We start from the raw sequence: 19,402 nt of genomic DNA on the forward strand, positions 1-19,402 counted from the left end.
CATTATATATTAATTAGTTGTAAGTTAATTAGTAACAAATTAATGAACTGATTAGTGATATGAGATGGCTACTGTTGATTAGAGGTTCTATGATTTGATTATTCTATAAAAGGATGAGGTTGTATTAACTTGTAACAGATGTTCATAATCAATAAAATTTTCTTTTCTTCCCATTCTAAATCATGTCTAGGTTCAATGTATCAATGGTGAGCTTGTAAGCTCACATTTTCTCATTATATATAAGTAAATAGAGGTCTAATCACTTAGTTAAGAAGACTTAAACTACCTAGACACCAAACAGTTACCATAGAAGTCTAGTCATGAACTTTTGATCATTTTTAAAGTCTTAGCTTGTTCTCGGTCTTTAAGTAATAAACATAATATAACATAAATCACAATGAACTAAATATTTACGGATTATATCAAAATCTCAAATTCTAAACCAATCTCATGATTATTCCACTCCAAATAAAAATATTTGCACCATTAATTTCACCTACAACTGTCAATTATAAAAGTGCTTATGAACAACCAAGGTCTTACGTCCTAAAATCCTCATAAACCTAAATTTTCTCCACCTTAGGATGAACTTGGGCCATAATTGTCACCTCTAAGGCCTAAGAATCGAAATACCAAGGTAGGAGATTAGGTTGCTCACCTTTATGAAGATTCTTAATGAATACTATGAAATTTGTCCTAGGTCAACCTTTTCATTTTCCAAAACGTTTTGGGTGATTATGTGCGATTTTGGAAAGTTTTTCTGCATTTATTATGACTAACTATAGCGGTCCAGACTGATCACATTTTTCCTCTGTGTTTTAGCAGTGTGTCACATGCTACAGTAACTTGTATGGGACATAACCTCAAAAATTCTTTCAAAATAGCATATTTCACAACACATTTCAAATCATGACATAGTCTAATTGAACCTTCATCGAAATTTGATTCTTAAAAGTACTACAAATAATTTAAAAAGATTTAAACTAGGCTAATCTCATATGAAAGCCGAGAGCAATCCGAAAAAGAATTATGTGAAAGCTATAGCTTGATTTTTATATTTGAGAGAATTCATACTCAACATTTGTTGATCCAATCAACTTGTTAGGAGAATAAGTACCAACTCTATTATCAAAGAAATAAGGAAAGGGGCGACAATTTGGCACCAGGATGGATTCAGTGTTGATGAGACTGGACTCTAGGTAAAGTCATACCTTTCACACTATTAGCATTAAAAACAAAGTGACATATGGGGACTTTCATTCTTTGAATAAAATTTATATTGGGTTTCGAAAACAACTAAAGTGAATCACTAGTGTCCTATTCCTTTTGCATGTCTTTGGGTCCTATTGCACAGAGACGGAGCCAATTTGGGGCCTATTATAGGACTTAAATAAGTTGCATTATTTATATATAATTAAAATTATGATATATAAATTGAATTTTGATAAAATTAGTGGATTTATATTGATATAAGTAATATCATAATTATTGTTTAACCTAATATGAATTAAAGATTAACAATTAAATGTACGGAAAAGGGTTTAAAATACCCTCGAAGTATTGAAAATGGTACACAATTACCTCCCATCCACCTATTAGCCCCCAAATACCCTTCACATCCACCTTTGGGTCCAAATTTACCCCTTCATTAACGGACCAAAATTAAAAAAAAATTATAATTTTTAATTATGTGGCACTCAACCATTGGTTGTAATTTAATTATTTAAAATAATTTTAAACCCACTCATTACCCACCCAATTTAACTAAACCCGCCCTACTTGACCCAATTTAAAAAAACAAAACATCTAACTAAAAAACCCTAAAACCTTATTCCTCCAATTTTCACAACTTCCACACTACTCCATTGTCTTCTTCTTCTTCTTCATCCTGCAACTTAAAGAAAATTCGTTCACAATCTCGACTTGAACTCAAGTAAGAACTTTTGTGCACTTCAAAATTTCAGATAGGATTTAGGTTTTAATCGATGTTACTTGTTTTGAGAATCAATTTCTATTTATATTAATTTTTCGTGTATTCTGTGCTTTTCTGACAATTACTTATGGTGATACTACAATTTTGTTTAGTGTTGTCTATTTATGTTAGTGTTATGTGTTACTATGTTGATTTTGAGTAGGATTTTTTTATTGTTGTCTCAAATTTGTTCTTTTCTGCCTTTACTCGTCGTTTCTCCCTTTATTTCATAATACTTTTCAATTTGTGTTAGTCAGATATGCCTTTACTATTGTTAGGTATGAAATATTTTATTAAATGGTCCATTTTTTTTAAATTTTAGGTATTATATTATATATTTTTGCTTATGTAAAGTTTTACTTTGAAGCATGTGGTCCCTATTCCTTTACTCTTGGTAGATTCCTCTATTTTTTTAAATATTTTATTGTTGTCTAATATGGCCCTTTTCTCTTCTTTTTTTGTCTATAATATCCTTTTGTTGAAGAATGGTTGACAAGGTGGACCTATTATTCTATTTTGGGGGCAAGTGGGTACTGACACCTAATGTTATTTACATTAAAAAATTCACTCATGTTTGGAAGGAGTATGATCCAGATTTATTGTCATATATAGACATATGTGAAGAGTTCCATGAAAATTTAGGTTTTAGTAAGGTCCAACAACTTCTACTCAAAGGACCTTCTGGGAGGTATTATTTGATTGAGATGGATTCTAGCATAAGAACAATACCGACAACATTGTCTATTAAGTTTGGTATACTTGAATTATTTGTTGTAGATGAGGGAGATGATGTTGTTCCACAATGATGAACCATACCTAGTCACAATAGATGTTGCTACTGAAGGTGAATCAAGTGAGGAAGAAGATGATGAAAATGAACCTAATCTAGTCACAGTGAATGTTGGAATAGATATTGCAACTGAAGGTGAATCAAGTGAGGAAAAAAATGATGAAAATGATCCTTATCCAAGTGACTACAATAGTGAAGAATCGGAATCCTTTAGGTTGGAAAAAAAAAGAGAAATTAATGATCAACTTGACAACTTTAAAGAATTGGAAAAAGGTATGAGTTTTAAGAACCTTGATGAAGCTAAAAGGGTTGTAAGTTACTACTCATTTGCTAGGAAGGTTGCCCTTAGAGTTGACAAGAGTGACTCTGTTAGAGTTAGATATAAATGTATTGTTGGTTGTCCTTTTGTGTTTCTTATTTTTGAAGTTAAGAAAGGGCAAGGATTTGAAATTAAGACTTTGCAAACAAAACATACATGTCCAAAAGCATTCAAGAATAGAAGAGCTACTCAACAAGCTCTAGCACACTACTTTAAGAATAGGGTCCAAAATGATCCTAACTGCAAAGTGACTGAAATGAGAAAGATTGTAGATGATAACTTTAAGCTTAATATTAGTTATTCAAAAATGAAGAGGGTTAAAAGACTTGTACTGGAAAAACTAGATGGTAGCTATGTTGATGATTTCAATAAATTGGAGGGTTATGCTCAAGAGTTAAGGGACAGTAATCCTGGTACTGATGTAATTATAAACATATCCAAAAAGGCTTTGTTGGAACATGGACAAAGAAAATTTTTGAGAATATATATTTGTATTCAGGCTTTGAAAAGTGGTTGGAGAGCTGGTTTGAGACCATTTATAGGGTTAGATGGCACCTTTTTAAGAGGCAAGTTTAAGGGAATTTTATTGGTAGCACTTGGTCAAGATTCAATGAAGCATTTCTATCCACTTGCTTGGGCAGTAGTGGATAGAGAAACTATTAGAACATGGAAATGGTTCATTTAGTTGCTGAGGAACTCATTGGGGTTGGCAAATGGTGAAGGATTGACACTAATGTCTGATATGCAAAAGGTAATTTTGCAAGTGTTTGACAGTTTTTTATTTATAGTTATTGTATACACTTGAATTTTTTTAAGCTATTCTGTTCTATTGGTGCTGTTAGTGCTTTGCTTCCAAAAGCACAACATAGATGGTGTGCAAAACACATAGAAGCCAATTGGTCTAAGTCTTGGAGTGGTGTACAGATGAAAAAGATGTTTTGGTGGTCTGCTTGGAGTATATATGGAGAGGAATTTGAAGACCAATTAAAGTCCATGGGTTCTATGTCTAAAAAAGCAGTCGAATGTCTTTTATGGTATCCACCACAACATTGGTGCAGGGCCTTTTTTGACACTGTCTGCAAAAACTACTCTTGTGATAATAATTTTACTGAGTCTTTCAACAAATGGATTTTAGAAACAAGGGCAAAACTAATAATCAAGATGCTGGAAGACATTAGAATTAAGGCATTGCCGCTATTTTATATAACTATATGATAACATCTATTAATGTTTAATATGATAGTAATATGTAGGTGTACATGTATAGATTATATATGTCATGTACATGTTATATATTTCATTGTTATCTATAGGTTATGAAAAGGTTGAAAAAACTTGAAGAAGAGGGTAAGAAGTGGACGAAAGAGTATAGTCCATATTCTGTGGATTTGTATCATGATTTCAGAATGATTGCTCAAGGTTGTCAAGTTGTTGCTAATGGAGACTTAGGATATGAGGTGGTTGAGGGTATAGATAGACATGTCGTGAATCTTGCTAGAAAAAAGTGTACTTGTAGGACATGGGATTTGACAGGAATACCATGTCCTCATGCTATAAAAGCATTAGAACATGATAAAATAGAGCCACTGAATGAGATGCATTGGTGGTATTCTAAAGAAGCTTACTTGCTTGTATACCAGCCTAAAATTCAACCTGTTAGAGGTGAGAAATTCTGGAAAATTGATCTTTCTCAAGCTATGCAACCACCACAAATTCATAAATTGGTTGGTAGACCAAAATTAAAGAGAGTAAGGGAAAAAGATAAGGCAAGAAAAAGGGAAGGATTATGGTCGAAAAGTAGAAAAGGATTGCAAATGACATGTGGAAATTGTAGTGATGTAGGTCATAATTGAAGAAGATGTCCCCTAGTAAGTCATGTTTTATCAATTTTTAATTACTTCCAATGTATAATTATTTATCTTACACTTAGACAAGTTCTCCAAGATGAACCAATCTTGATGCCAACTCTTGAATTTTTTGCATCTTCTAGTCGACAAACTAGCCATCAATCAAGTGAAGAATTCAATGAAGCTGTTGGTCCTTCAAAATCAAAGAGAAAAAATGTTTCAAAAAACAAAGTTGATGCACTACCAAAGAGGTCTAAAAACGATGGAAAAGAAAAAATTGTTGCACCTTCGATTGCAATTGTTGATCAGGATGAAGTTGAAGACGGTATTGAATCTGAGTATGAGGATACAGTCCTTGCACCTAGAGTGATATCTGAAGAAAAAACTAGACTTCAAATGAAGAAGATGCTACAACAACCAATTGGTTCAAGAATGATTAGTTTTAAGGGTGATGAAAATGGTGTTGTTGTCCCTACTAATTTACCATACTCACCAAAAAAAGCTAACTTGGAAAGGCAAAGCATGTGTGACCTCAAGTTAGTTGAAAAAAGACAAGGAAAAAAAGATTGGCAAGCTTAAGGCAAAGAGGGGCAAGCATTAGAAAGTAGTTGCTAAGTATTGATTTAAAGTTTTTGTTTAGTATGTAATGGCACAATGGAACTTCGTAAACTGCTATTTTTGGAGGGGCAAGCATTACAAATTAGTTTGATAATGTTTTGTGGGCTGAAAATATTTTGTGACAAGAAAATTTTATGAATGCATTCTATTATTTGGTGGTTTTGTGGAACTATTGAAACTTTGTGGTTGTGGAACTGTTGCAGTTTTGTGGTTTGTGGAACTGATGAGCAGACCATAGTATTTTTTTACAGATGCTTCACTCAATTGTTTTCTTTTCAGGTCCAACATTTGAGCTGGAAAATGTATTGAAATAATGAGTTAGTTGTATGGAGGTTGGGAAAAGGCAAAGTTGTTTAGTGTACATTAAAATATGATTAAATGCAAAGGACAGTGGCTGGAAAGGAAGAACCATTACTCTCTTTTTTTGCTTCTTCAATACTTGAGTTGTTAGTGTTCCTAACATCCATAACTATACGTTCAGTCAGTGGAGCTGAAGATGCGGAGGTTTTTGAGCAAGAAATATAGAAAAGTACCACCTACGGAGATTGTGACGGTTCATCGTGTTCGTGATGGTCCGTAGGTGGCATCGTAGTGCAGCTGCTGAAGGAAGATGGAAAATTCTGGTGTGGAGTTACGGAGGCTACGACGGTCCGTCATGCTGGTTCGTCATGAAGATCAGAGAAGTAGTCCCAGTACCCAAATTCCAAGAGTTCAAGTGTTTTGGAACAGAGACCCTCGACGGACCGTTGTGCCTGTGACGATCTGTCATACCTGCCGTCGAGGGTAATGAAGAGAGCAGCAGAAGAAATTTTCCGTGTGTGACAGACCGTCGTAACCATGACGGTCCGTCCTGCTGGTTCGTCATGAAGATCAGAGAAGTAGTCCCAGTACCCGAATTCCAAGAGTTCAAGTATTTTGGAACGGAGACCCTCGACGGACCGTTGTGCCTGTGACGATCTGTCATACCTACCGTCGAGGGTAATAAGGAGAGTAGCAGAAGAAATTGCACAAGTATGGGAAGACAGAAGTCATGACGGTCCGTCGTGACCACGACAATCCGTCGCATGGTCCGTCGACCCCGCCGCATTTTGACAGATTTTCAGCAAATAGAGTCCTTATTTAATTAGGTATCATTAGGCTGTGTCATTAACCCTGACATAGATGGTAGTGATAGTCAACAAATGTTTTATGTTGCTATGTTTGAGCTGCTAATTGCTCCATTACTCTTGGTGTTGATTATGTGCTTCTACCATCATAAAAAGAGTGTAAACCAATCTGTGATTTCTCACAGTTTCCGTGTGGGGATTGAAAGCGAAAAATTAGAGCAAGGCAAAACAATTTAGCCTCTGATTAGGACAACCCATAAGAGGGAAAATCATTCCTAAATCTTACTCATATTTACGGAAGAAAACACATTGGAAGTATTAGCTAGTAGGTTTTCTTGTAGTCTTTTTTATCTTCCTCTGGTTTGGGTTATTAGCAGCTTATAGTGAAAGTCACAAGTTTATAGTGAAATTCATATCTTTCACCTTTGAACAGAGGAAGCAACAATCACTGAATTACTGCCAAATTGATGAGAAATTAACAATCAAGTAGTAAACATAACAATCAAAACAAATGTAGCTTTGCCAGAAAATGCACACACCAATGTATCATTAGTAATAACAATATTGCATAAATCTTTATTAGTAGACACAACAACAACCAACATCATCTTCACAAATAATCAAAATAAAATGCAGCTCACTAACTTAACACAAACAACAGCACTACACTAAATCATCTTGGCAGCTGCAAAACCAAGAATAATAGCCCAAGAAACTGCAGGCAAACTTATCAATTTATGAACTTTCAACTCTAACTTCGAAACTTTTTCATCCAAGCTACATACTTTCTTCATATTTGAACTCTCAATTTTATCCATCAAATCCAAATTTGACAATTTTCCCCTTCAAGGCAGAAACTTTCGTCAAATCAGAAATTTCATTTCCATTCATATCATTCAACTCAGACATTTCATCGGCAGTCATATCCTTCAAATAAGAATCTCCAATGCCACCCATATCCTCCACAATCTTCTTCAAATGATTTTTTTTCTTTCCGAATTGAATCCAATTCAACTTTTTTATTATGAATCATGGTCGACACATGACGTGAAAGTTTGTCATCAATCCAATTCCAATAACCACAATAATTTGACCCAATACGATCACATCTGTAGAATCGACGACCACCATTTTCAAGAGTTGTAGCAGTATAATATCTTGCCAAAAATCTGCACTTACATGTACGAGATTGAAGTTCTTCAGGGGAAGAAATCGAAGAAGAAGCTGAAATTTTCTTCATGAATAAGAAGAAGAAGACAATGGAGTAGCGTGGAAGTTGTAAAAATTGGAGGAATAGGGTTTTAGGGTTTTTTAATTAGATGGGTTTTTTTTTAAATTGGGTCAAGTGGGACGGGTTTAGTTAAAATGGATGGGTTTAAAATAATTTTAAATAATTAAATTGCAACCAATGGTTGAGTGCCACGTAATTAAAAATTATAATTTAATTTTTTTTAATTTTGATCCGTTAATGAAGGAGTAAATTTGGACCCAAAGGTGGATGTGAAGGGTATTTGGGGGCTAATAGGTGGATGGGGATAATTGTGTACCATTTTCAATACTTCGAGAGTATTTTAGGCTCTTTTCCGTTAAATGTAAAAATAGAATCAAAAGTAAGTTATAATAATTACAATAAACCTCTTGATCCTAAAAGTAAGTTCTATAAGTGTATTGTCGTAAAAAGGCAGGGTAAGCTAGGGCATGCATCAGTTGATTTTATCTGGTTTGATTTTATATAATATCGGTTTGATTTATCAATTTTGATTTTTAAATATATTAAACCAATAATCAGTCTGCAAAAGCGTTGGCAACAACTGAAAGGAAGGGGTTCATGTAGCTATTGCGTTTTTCCCCTTCCTATTCAACAGGGCGACATTACTATAGAAGATAAGATATTTTTCATCGGTTTTTAATTTATTGTTAAATTTTGATTTTTGATTTCACCAATAAAATAATGCTTATAAAATCAATATATGACTTGTTCAATGATTGGGCGTGATAAGACAATTATATAAGTTTATAGAATGTTCACGAAATAGAAACAATACTAACATGAAAAGAACTATAAAAGTGCAACACAAATAGAAATGAATTAAGAGGAATATGATTCTTACTTTAGGTTTTAAGATTTTGTATAATGCAAAGTTGTAAATATAAAATCATGATGAAGTGTGAATTGAAGGATGAAAAGAAAAAACAATTACCAGTAAGGTATGAGTCCGATATTTAATATTTATGTAGGGAAAAAGTAGTAAAGCACTATGGTCTTAATGAATTATTGGTTTATTCAATAATCCAATATTAAAAATTTAATATCAAATAAATAATCCGATAATTTTTTTATAAATTATTAAAAATTCATTAACTCAATTGCCAAATAACAATGAACCAATAAAAAATTTTGATCCAATTTATCGATTAGTTTGATTTTTGCACACCCGTAAAGCTCCTGACCAATGTTAATGAGGAACGTGATTTAGAACAAAACATATGAGCTTTATACACTTTGTGGAGGAACCAGAGGTGATAATTTCAGTCCATATAAGTGAAATAGATTCATTTTTTTTATATTTAAGTAAATGAAATACTCATATTTTTTTTAGATGGATAAATATAAACTTCAACTTATTTAAGCTCACACAAATATAAATAAAATAAGTAAGCATGAGAATCCATATATACTCATATATAACTCATAACTCAGTTATAAAAAATTCTTAATTGCAGTATTTATTTTTGAAAATAGAAAATAGGTGGGGTGGGGTAAATTTTTCTTGGGGTGGGTGGGAGGTGTCCTGGGATAGGGTTGGAAAAAAATTGGGGTTGGGCTGGCGGATGGCCGTGGGGGTTGGTTGAAATTTTTTTTTTTTTAATTTAATTTTTTTTTTTTAAAAAAAAAGAACATTTTCTAATATTTGGGGGAGAGGGGGGGAGAGGACGGTTAGAGTTTGCAAAGTAATTTTTTTTTAATTAAAGAATTGGGGTTACTAACAGTTGAGGTATTAACAATTTAGCTTTTATTTAATATTTTTTTGTCTTTAGGAGAATAATGTATGTTACAATCGTTTTATTCAAATCATATTTGATCAAATTCACATGTAATCATAAGTGGATTGTAATCTAATCCATTTTAACTCAAGCTATTCATATTCGATTCAATTCACTCATTTGCCATCTCTAAAAGAAACAATTGATTCAGATCATCTCATGCGAATTAACCTAAATCTATATAAATAATAAATAAAAATATATGCTTTTTATGTCGTATTTAATTACTATTAATAATGAAAATACACCATGATTAGGACTCCTAATTTGGATGAAGATCTCTTTTTAGGAAAACATTAAGATAATTCTATAGCAAGGTACAATTCATAGACTAACATTATGTAGTGTAGTTTGCATTTATAGACATGTAGTGTACTTTCGTCATTTTAAAAAGAATGATTTAATTTAATTTAAAATAAAATTTTATTTAAAATAATTTAATTTTATAATTTTAAATTAAATTTATATAAAATTTTATTTATCTTATGATCTTAAATATGTGAAATAGAAAATTAAATTTAAAATGTTATAAAAAAGAAATTATTTTTTTAGACAAACTAAAAAGAAAATTAAGTATTAAATTAGTGAAATGAATTGGATGATGTTTATTGTTAGATCATGTTTTGTACGTTATATAATAATCATTATCTGCATGTCTCATGTAGCATGTCCAGACACTTGTGACTGACCAATAGTTCATTTTCTGCATAAATATCTGTCCTTCAAATATTGTTTGGGATTGATGAGGTAACAGTAGACTAACTAATAGGGGGCAAACTGATTGGAATATAACCGGAAGTATAACTAATAGAGGTGTTACTTTAGAAATAAAATAGATAGAAGATTTAAATGTATATTTTTGAAATGCATTCAATTATTATTATATTATATGATACATTGAATATGGATTCACGAATCTATATTCAAATATTATTTTTTTAAAAACAATATAACACTTATGTATAATCTAAAGAAGGGAGAATGAATTCCCGACACCCCTATAGATATGCTTCTGGATATATGCAGTTGCAAGTTTCTTTATTCGTGGTGCCGCAGATGAAATTACTGTATTTGAAGTCTTAAGTGAGGGTTATAAGTATAAGAAAAATTAGTGATAGAAGTACTATTTCTAAATGAAGTCTTATACGAAGTAAATTTGAATAAATTAATTTTTATGAATATAAATATTAAATATCGAATGAAAAATGATGATCAAATTTCAAGATGAGACACATTGCCACGTGAATTTTGTGCAATTACTAATTACTGCCACTGCAATTCCTTTTTCCTCTGTCCTTTAATTAACCACCCATTACTTCCATCATCACTTACGTTAAATTTCAACCTAGCATGAATTATTTCTCTGTATTTTAATTTGTTGTGTTAAAAAGTTTTTCTTTTTTTAAATGAAGAATATTTTAATAAATTTTATGTATCTTTTTTTTAGTTTAAGATTGCAAAAATGATATGTTTTTTCTAAAATTATACTTCAAATTAGAATTAGATAAATAAATAAAAGAAAATGAAGGGAACATTTGGTAACTTTATTACAACCTTTACCATTTTTGCTTAATTTTTCTTATGATTTAGTATCCAATCTCCTTAAATACTTTAATTAGCAACATAAGCTAAAACAAATGACGGGAAAAAAATTGCAATCTATACGGAAAATTAGTTACCCTATACATATATGTATACCTTATTTTAAAAGTCTACATTATAACTTTATTAAGTCCTTATTTATTTTGAATATAATTAATCAATACTATGAAAGTTTATATATATATATATATATAAAGTTACTTGAAGGCTAAATCCAAGATGCTATTTGTATGTATTTAAATATCTTTGTGAGAAAGAACAATTTAATCTTCTTATTTGATATTTCACTTTTGTTTTGAGCTTTAGGGATGAGATTGATCGAACTCGGTCAATTTTGTTCAATAGGTATATGGTAACTCAAATAATAAAGAGACATTTGATTATTACTTTAATTAAAATGGCGATTAATTAGGAAGACATTATATCTATGGTACATATATCAATGAAGATTATAAATATAGTGTTTATATATAATACCCACTAAAACATTTACATAAGAATGGTAATATGAGTTCCTCCGATTCTTCAAAAGAAAAAATGTGCCTTCCTTCGGTTCTTCGAGGAATATATTAACGAATTTGCATTAGGAACTGTTTCTTGAGTCGCTTTATACCTTTAATATCGACCGAAGAAATCGCCACGAGGTAAAATTCAAGTTTTCTTTTGATTCTTTTATTTTTGAAGTGTAAATGGTGAAACAATGTAACATGGCATCCTAATAGGAGAGAGATAATGTATTTTGATAATGTATTTTTTGTTTTGAGGAAAATAAACGAAGTTTGGTGATATTGTAGTCCTAAAACAAACACAAGTGATATTTCTAGATAATTTTTCAAACATGGGTGACTATCTAGAGAAATTACTTGTTAAATTCTTTCTATTTGGCTTTAATAATAATAGATGTTGAGATGGCCGAGTTGGTCTAAGGCGCCAGATTAAGGTTCTGGTCCGAAAGGGCGTGGGTTCAAATCCCACTCTCAACATTTATTTTTTCAGATAATTTAATGTCACGCTTAGTTTATTTATTATTTTTTAAAACTCATTATTATTAAATAAATACACAAAATTATGTCCGGAACAACCCTCTATGTTTTTGTCCTAACAATCTGTGCTAACATGTCTAGCAGTAGACTAGTTTAATTTTGATGGTACATGGGGAATTTGACCATTTTTACATATTACAATTAAGCACACATTTAATATTTTGACATATATACATGCCTTCGACACATTTATAGTTTTTATAAACACAGACATACATACTAGAGTGAAGAGTTTCCCTTTAACTCGTGGAAACCAATTTTGCTGCTACCACCCTCTGTTCCTATCAAGTGGATTAGACCATCTTAACCCTTGTGTCAAATTGAACTCGGATGGAAACTCAAGTGGCGGAGGTGGCACTGTGACTGAGAGATTCAAACGACAATTGTATTCATCGTCCTACTTGGAAATGGAACCAGTAACGCAGTTGAACCTAGTGCGTTTCTCTTAGGTCTAAAATGGTGCACAACAATGGGCATATATAACAATATAACTGCTGAAATCGATTCACTTCTCCAAAATATTTGGTCCACCCACTCCTTGGAGGATTATAGAAACAATTGAAGAAATCAGGAAGCTAGTCTACACATACGATATCGAGACTGATCATTGCTTCAGAGAAGCCAACAAAACGGCTGATAAACTGCCATTCTATCAACAATGTCAAAATTTATACTGATCCTAACTCATTGCCAAGACAGATAAAGGGTCTTTTTAACTTAGATGGCAATTTCCTTCCTTTAGGCACTAAAAGAGAGGAACTGATTTATTTTGTTCCTCCTTGAGGAATTTCTTCCTATCGCCACTAACTCAAGTTTGCAGACTAACTTCTTCCTTAATAATTTCCCTTCACAGAACATCCTAACAGATTAAAAATGGAGCTTACGCATAGTTTCATGTTCTGTTTCACTCTCCGATAGGATGCTCGTAAATACACTGACACCTCTAACTGAAACACAAATCAAGTAGAGATATACTTGCTCACAAGTTCGCATGTCCAAGATGTGAGCAAGTAAAAAGCATAGAGGAACCTGCAGACCGTTTCCTGGTACTCTACCAGAACCTGGGGGTGTGTAGGGATGAAATACGAGAGAATATCAGTCTATCATATATGGTCATTGCAACCAAGCATGATAACAGCGCACTAACCAAAAAAATGACAATGAATGTGCATACTGAAAACAAATCAGAGAAACTCTTAATTTGGAATACGAACGAAAGGAAGTAAGAGTTATCACAAAACAGAAAACCAAATCCATAAGTTAGGATTTAGTCCTATAGTAACATTGTAGAAAGACAAAACGCATTGAACTCGAAACATATGACACAAATGAAACTGTTGCTAGATTGCTTTGCTGTAAATCATGATATCAGTTGAGCTATCATGTTGCTGTGAACATTTGTTTTCCACAATAAAAATCAAACCTATTAAGCTGAACTGGGAATAAGTGAGTTATAGTGCTCACCAAGCCCAAAAGCATGCTTGTGGTAAGATAGCATTATACTGAAAGCTGAAGAGCCAGAGCCAGAGCCACTGCTGGATTTGTATTCCTTTCCCATCTCCACATCAGGAAATGACCCTGAAAATATCATTATATGTTTCTTTAAGATGTGAGTTAAAGCACCAAGCTCAAGTTGTCCTCCCCATGCAGCAGTTGACTCAACTTCTCTACAGTAATTCTCGAACCTTCCTACAAGAGAATCATCTGATTCTCCTTCTTCTGCATTCTCAGAGAGGAAAAAAGGGAGAAAGTCAGTTGCATGTTTCCTCATGTAAGCTGCCACCATCTGTCGCAGTTCAAGATATGAATAAGGAGATGAACCGCCAGTGTGGATGGCCAACTGATTCTCCACAGCTCGGTAAAGACAGTGTCCGTCAGGCTTTATTTCGTTAACAGTCAATCCAAGAGGCTCAAGCTTTCTTTCTAACTTTTCATTCTCAATAACCCGATCACTTATGATATTACTCTGCTCTTCTTGTATTCTCTGCTCTCTGGCTGCCTCTTGTTGAGCTCTTTTCTCACGTCTCTTCACGCTCTTGCTGGGTTTTGAATGGTCAGTTTGACTACTGACAGAAACCCCAGCAATGGCCTTCACCAATGTATCCAGATTCCCTTTATCCTTTCCATTATCATTATTACTATCATCACCGTAGCCTAAAGAAGCAAGTTCCCCAGCATGTCCTTCTTTGAGCTTTGCAGAAAGTTTAGATACTTCTTCATCCACTTGTTTTTTCTTAGCTTTCTGTTCAGCTTTGCTTCCTTTAGCTGCTGCCTTTTTCATAGCAATTTCTTTGTCCTGTAGCTTAGAAATTTCTTTCCTGCATACATCAAAATATGATATGTCAACAAAAAATTAAGCTCCCAATAAACTAATTTGGAGTGATAAATTAAGCAAGTGCTTCACAATCAATGCTTGGACATTCAATAACTGAAAAGGTTGTTACAAGACATCTGTGATATTGGTAACACGATTATTTATCACAAATCAAAAATTGAAAGCCTATGCATGATCCAAGAAGCCTGTTATAAGCCATCTTCTCATATAGACTTCCAATCTTAATTACTAGCTCTTGTAACATTCATTTCTACAATTAGAAAAACTTCCAATTCTTTCTTAGGCGGATCAGCATTATAGAAAGTCAATAATCCTTCCATAAGCTCATATTTTAATCAGTAAGAGCAATTTATTACAAAGTCAATAGCATTTCCAAATAAATGTGCTAGGGAGTAGGGATACAAGTAGAGCATGACAGGTAAACAGAACAATGTAATAATCATGTGGAGGGTTGTATAGAGAATATTAAAAATACAGCTAGGGGAGAGCAAAACCAAAGGCAACGTTTTCCCTAAGGGCCTTATAAAGTACCTATGCCTAGAAAGCATCTCCTCGCGGGTTTCTAGCATCTTCTGAGGCGCACTTTCTGATGCTCCCTCAGGCAACTGATCTTCTGCTTTAGGTGTATCCTCCATTTCAAAACTCTGAAACAATATGAACAGCATATAAGCATCTCAATATAGATATCGAGATTTTACAATCAATCGTAATGAATAAAAGGTCTACATATTTAATTCAAAAGAAAACAAATAGATAAATTATTAAAGAAAATTGGGAAAATGCACAAGTATTCCCCTAGACTATGACCGAAATCCCAAAGATACACCTTAATTAAACAAAGGTCCTATTACCCCCTGAACTAATTTATTTTTTTATATAATTTTGTGCACCTTTTTGGCTTACGTGGCATCCAAATATCTCCCACGCGCCTCAATTGCGTGGAATCACGGAGTGTGCCACGTAAGACAAAAGGTGCACAAAATTACCAAAAAATAAGTTTGGGGGTAACAGGACCTTAGTTTAGTTAAGGTGTGTCTCTGAAATTTCGGTCATAGTCTAAGGGGTACTCATGCAATCCCTAGAAAATAAATAGAATAGAATTTATAGTAATACACTAAGAATAATAATAGCTAAACTGCTAAAGAATGCTTAGATAACAGTAATTCATCAACTTGTTCACTATTAGTTAAATTTGTGCTGAATTGCCCAAAAAATCAAGATACCAGGGAATATTTAGACCTGAATTTGTATCCAATCATCAGGTTCTCTTTTATTTGGGGATGTCAGTGAACTACCAGGGAAAGCAGCAAAGTTTGCATTTATCACCCATAAATGGATTGGAGCTTCAAGTAGCCAAATTTTAGGTGTTCGGGTACACATTTATGTGACAAAAAGAGTTCCATTTCTCAATTTCCACAAAGATCAAAATCCATGTAATAAACAAGTTCCATGACAAGTTCCCACCATGAACACCAAAATATCAATGTTTAATACAGTTGATGAGAGAAAATGAGTTTCGAACAGTTTAGCAAAATCCAAGCACTTCTTCCCTTTTTTATCTCAAAGGAAGAAAACAAAAGAACTTGCTTTCCTTCTTCACACCAAACAATACCCACCCTATCAGATGCTCAATGTCCATTGAAAATTAAAAAATAAACAGTGAAACGCAATACGCCTTAACTTGTTTTGCAGGATTTAAAGCCTATCATTAATACGATTGAGTTGCACTATGACTTGATTAGGTTCATTATCCAATCTTGAAGCCATATGACAACATAATACATGCGAAAACCGCATAATTTTGCCACAATATACAACTCTGTGTCTAAATGTATACACCTCAGCCAAAAGCAGTGGAAAACAATAAAATTGGCAATAAACCTTCACCTTCCACATATGTCCATTTTTCTACAGCCATCTTCATAATCCTCATTTTCCTACTCTATTCAATTCATTTTTTTAATATATCAGAAAACTCATTCATAAAACACAAAGAAGGTGTCAACTATATATAACAGTAGCGCATTGCATAAGCTTTATATGACCCACGAAATCAAGCAAACTCAACAAGCTGGAGTTTTTCCTCCATACCAAAAATACAAAACTAAATAGAGCTACACTTAATAGGCATTCAATTCCTTCAAAGATTCTCTTATTTCTTTCTCTCTAATTTGTTTAGTTTCAACTTAATAACACTATATTCACCAACTAAACCACATTATATAATTTAACTTATTAAAACAACTTAACAACTTTTAAAGTCTAATTTGTTTAGCTCTAACTTAGTATCAACACTTTAATCACCAACTAAATCACATTACACATTTTAACTTATTTGAAGAACTTAACAACTTTTAAAGTCTAATTTGTTTAGTTTTAACTTAATAACAACATTATATTAACTTAATATCAACACTTTAATCACCAACTAAACCACATTATATAATTTAACTTATAAAAACAACTTAACAACTTTCTAAGTCTAATTAATTTAGTTTTAACTTAATTCCAAGACTAAATTCACCAACTAAATCACATTACATATAACAACTTTTAAAGTCTTATTTGTTTAGTTTTAAGTTAATACCAACACTTTAATTACCAACTAAATCACATTACATATTTTAACTTATTTGAAGAACCTAACAACTTTTAAAGTCTAATTTGTTTGATTTTAACTTAATAAGAACACTATATTCACCAACTAAACCACATTATATAATTCAATGTATAACAGCATTTCATGACCAGTTTCTCAATGCATTATATGCCGTAATTAAGCTAGGCAACAATTTATTCTAATTTCAAAAGGTGTACAATCAATTAAGTAGAGAAAAATGCAAAGATTTAGTGGACAAATGAATTTAAATTAAGATCAATCATCAATAAATCTCAGAAAGATTATCAAGCTATTACAGGTTCAAGTTCAATTAGAAATCCATCCCAAAGTACATATATATTTTTTTTTGCATACATAATCAACGAATTTCTATGATTTAAGGCAATCATAAAGAATATATATATATAATCAAAATAGTAACAACGTAAGGTGAATAGATGAAGTAATAGTTGATGGAAAGAAAATACCGGAGACAGATCCGTCTTCCACCGATCCAAAATTTTGGACTTCGCCGGAGCTCGATTGGCCGGAGCTGTTTTGAGCAGTTGCTGCTGCTGTTGATATTGAGCTCACTGGAGTTGCTGCTACTGCCTGTTGGAGCTATTGTTTGCAGGTTTTCACTGATGGCGCCTTACCGAAGTTGCTGCTTCGCGGTGGTCCTCGACGGTCGCTGCTGCTGGTGGGGTTCGCCGGAAAAGAGAAGAGAGAAAATAGAGTTTTCCGGCTCTCGCTGGCTGCTGGCGGTTGTCTCCGGTTGCAGCGCTGCCCTCTCTCACTGGTCGCTGCTGGTCGGAGCTGCGTGGCAGCTCGCTGGAGTGGAGAAGAGGAAGAGAAGAGCGAGGTGGAGGCAAGGAGGAGGAGCGGCGGCTGGGAACCGAGGGTGGAGCGTCGCCACCTCTGGCGTTCGCCGAGAAAATTGGAGAGGAGAAGGGGGCGGCTGAATTTTGGAGAAGAGAGGGAGAGAATGAGTGAATTTTAGGGATTAGATATTTTGGGGAAAAAGAAAGGATTTGATCTCAAACATTGGTTTAATAATAGATGGAGGGTTAGAATTTAATCTTAGGTTTTAGCTAAAGGATAGACGGTTGTGATTAAAAGATGAGATTTTAAAAATAGATTGATTATAAATGTTTAATTTAATAAATTTATTTTATCTATCAAGTTAATTTTATAAATTTAAATGAGTTTAACTTCTATGCATTGTTGGTGTGTATTTTTTTTACACTAACATATACTTTTTAGGCAATTTTCTTTTTTGTTATTAATATTTTTATTTTATAAAATATAAATATCAAATATAGTAACATAACGTAAATAGAATTCTATTTTTATTTTACCCATTTGTTTAAGATTTTCTTTTCTTATTAAATAAAATATCAACTTTGTAATTTTATGGGGTGCACTTTTACGGAATTTAATGAACATTAAGTTTAATATATAGAACTTCAAAACAAATGGAGAGACAATATCTAGAATTTTGTACTTAATTTTTCTTAATGTAGAAAATAATTTTAACTTTTAAAGTACAAGTTTTGTGTACTCGTGGCACAATTATCATTTTAACTCATGTTTTGAGCTTTAAATTATTGATTTGTGCGTTTATTTACTTGATCCTTTGTTTTTATTTATCAAATAGATTACGTTACGATTTTCTTCTACATTTTCAATCATAAAATTTTCATAAGTAAATATTTTTTTCACTTTGATATTTATTGAAGCGTTGCACAAATAGGTGAAAACAGTACTTCAATTTCTATTTCGTTACAAAAAGTGCAAAACATTTTAGACTATTCATTCAAGTTTGATACTTTAGAATATTTTCTGATAAGGTTCACAATAATTAATTTTGTATATCTTAATGATTGTCATAGTTGTAACTAGCAACATACACAATATTTGTAGAGAACATAAAATTGTATTAGTAGCAAAATAAACGGAAGAACTACTTGATATACATCTATTAAAAACTTCTATAATATTTTGCTAAAAAGAACCTAAACAGTATAGTTCTTTTTTCAAATAAATAAATGACATTCACAAATTTTTTCCCTTCATGCGACAAACTACAAATGATTCATAAGAATTTTCAATATCAGTTCTATGTC

General features: G+C 32.6%; 2 protein-coding genes and 1 non-coding gene across 3 annotated transcripts; 2 read left to right on the forward strand and 1 right to left on the reverse strand.

Annotated features, from left to right (window-relative positions):
• The first annotated feature begins 2,749 nt into the window (after positions 1-2,749).
• Positions 2,750-3,766, forward strand: LOC101267306 (uncharacterized). The gene has a single exon (XM_010321610.1). It carries the CDS (start codon positions 2,750-2,752, stop codon positions 3,764-3,766), a length of 1,017 nt encoding a protein of 338 aa, XP_010319912.1.
• Positions 3,767-12,201: 8,435 nt separating this feature from the next.
• On the forward strand, positions 12,202-12,282 carry TRNAL-AAG (transfer RNA leucine (anticodon AAG)). The gene has a single exon. It is a non-coding gene; the product is annotated as a tRNA-Leu (tRNA).
• Positions 12,283-13,526: 1,244 nt separating this feature from the next.
• On the reverse strand, positions 13,527-18,299 carry LOC101251574 (OVARIAN TUMOR DOMAIN-containing deubiquitinating enzyme 5). Its single transcript, XM_004237399.5, has 3 exons — positions 17,765-18,299; positions 15,209-15,321; positions 13,527-14,660 (listed from the first exon to the last, which is right to left on the reverse strand). The coding sequence occupies exons 2-3, from the start codon at positions 15,310-15,312 to the stop codon at positions 13,769-13,771; spliced, it is 996 nt and encodes a 331-aa protein (XP_004237447.1). The 5' UTR covers positions 15,313-15,321; positions 17,765-18,299; the 3' UTR covers positions 13,527-13,768.
• Between the last annotated feature and the right edge of the window lie 1,103 nt (positions 18,300-19,402).

This window comes from Solanum lycopersicum, chromosome 4 (assembly GCF_036512215.1).
Source record: "Solanum lycopersicum chromosome 4, SLM_r2.1".
Lineage (NCBI taxonomy): Eukaryota > Viridiplantae > Streptophyta > Magnoliopsida > Solanales > Solanaceae > Solanum > Solanum lycopersicum.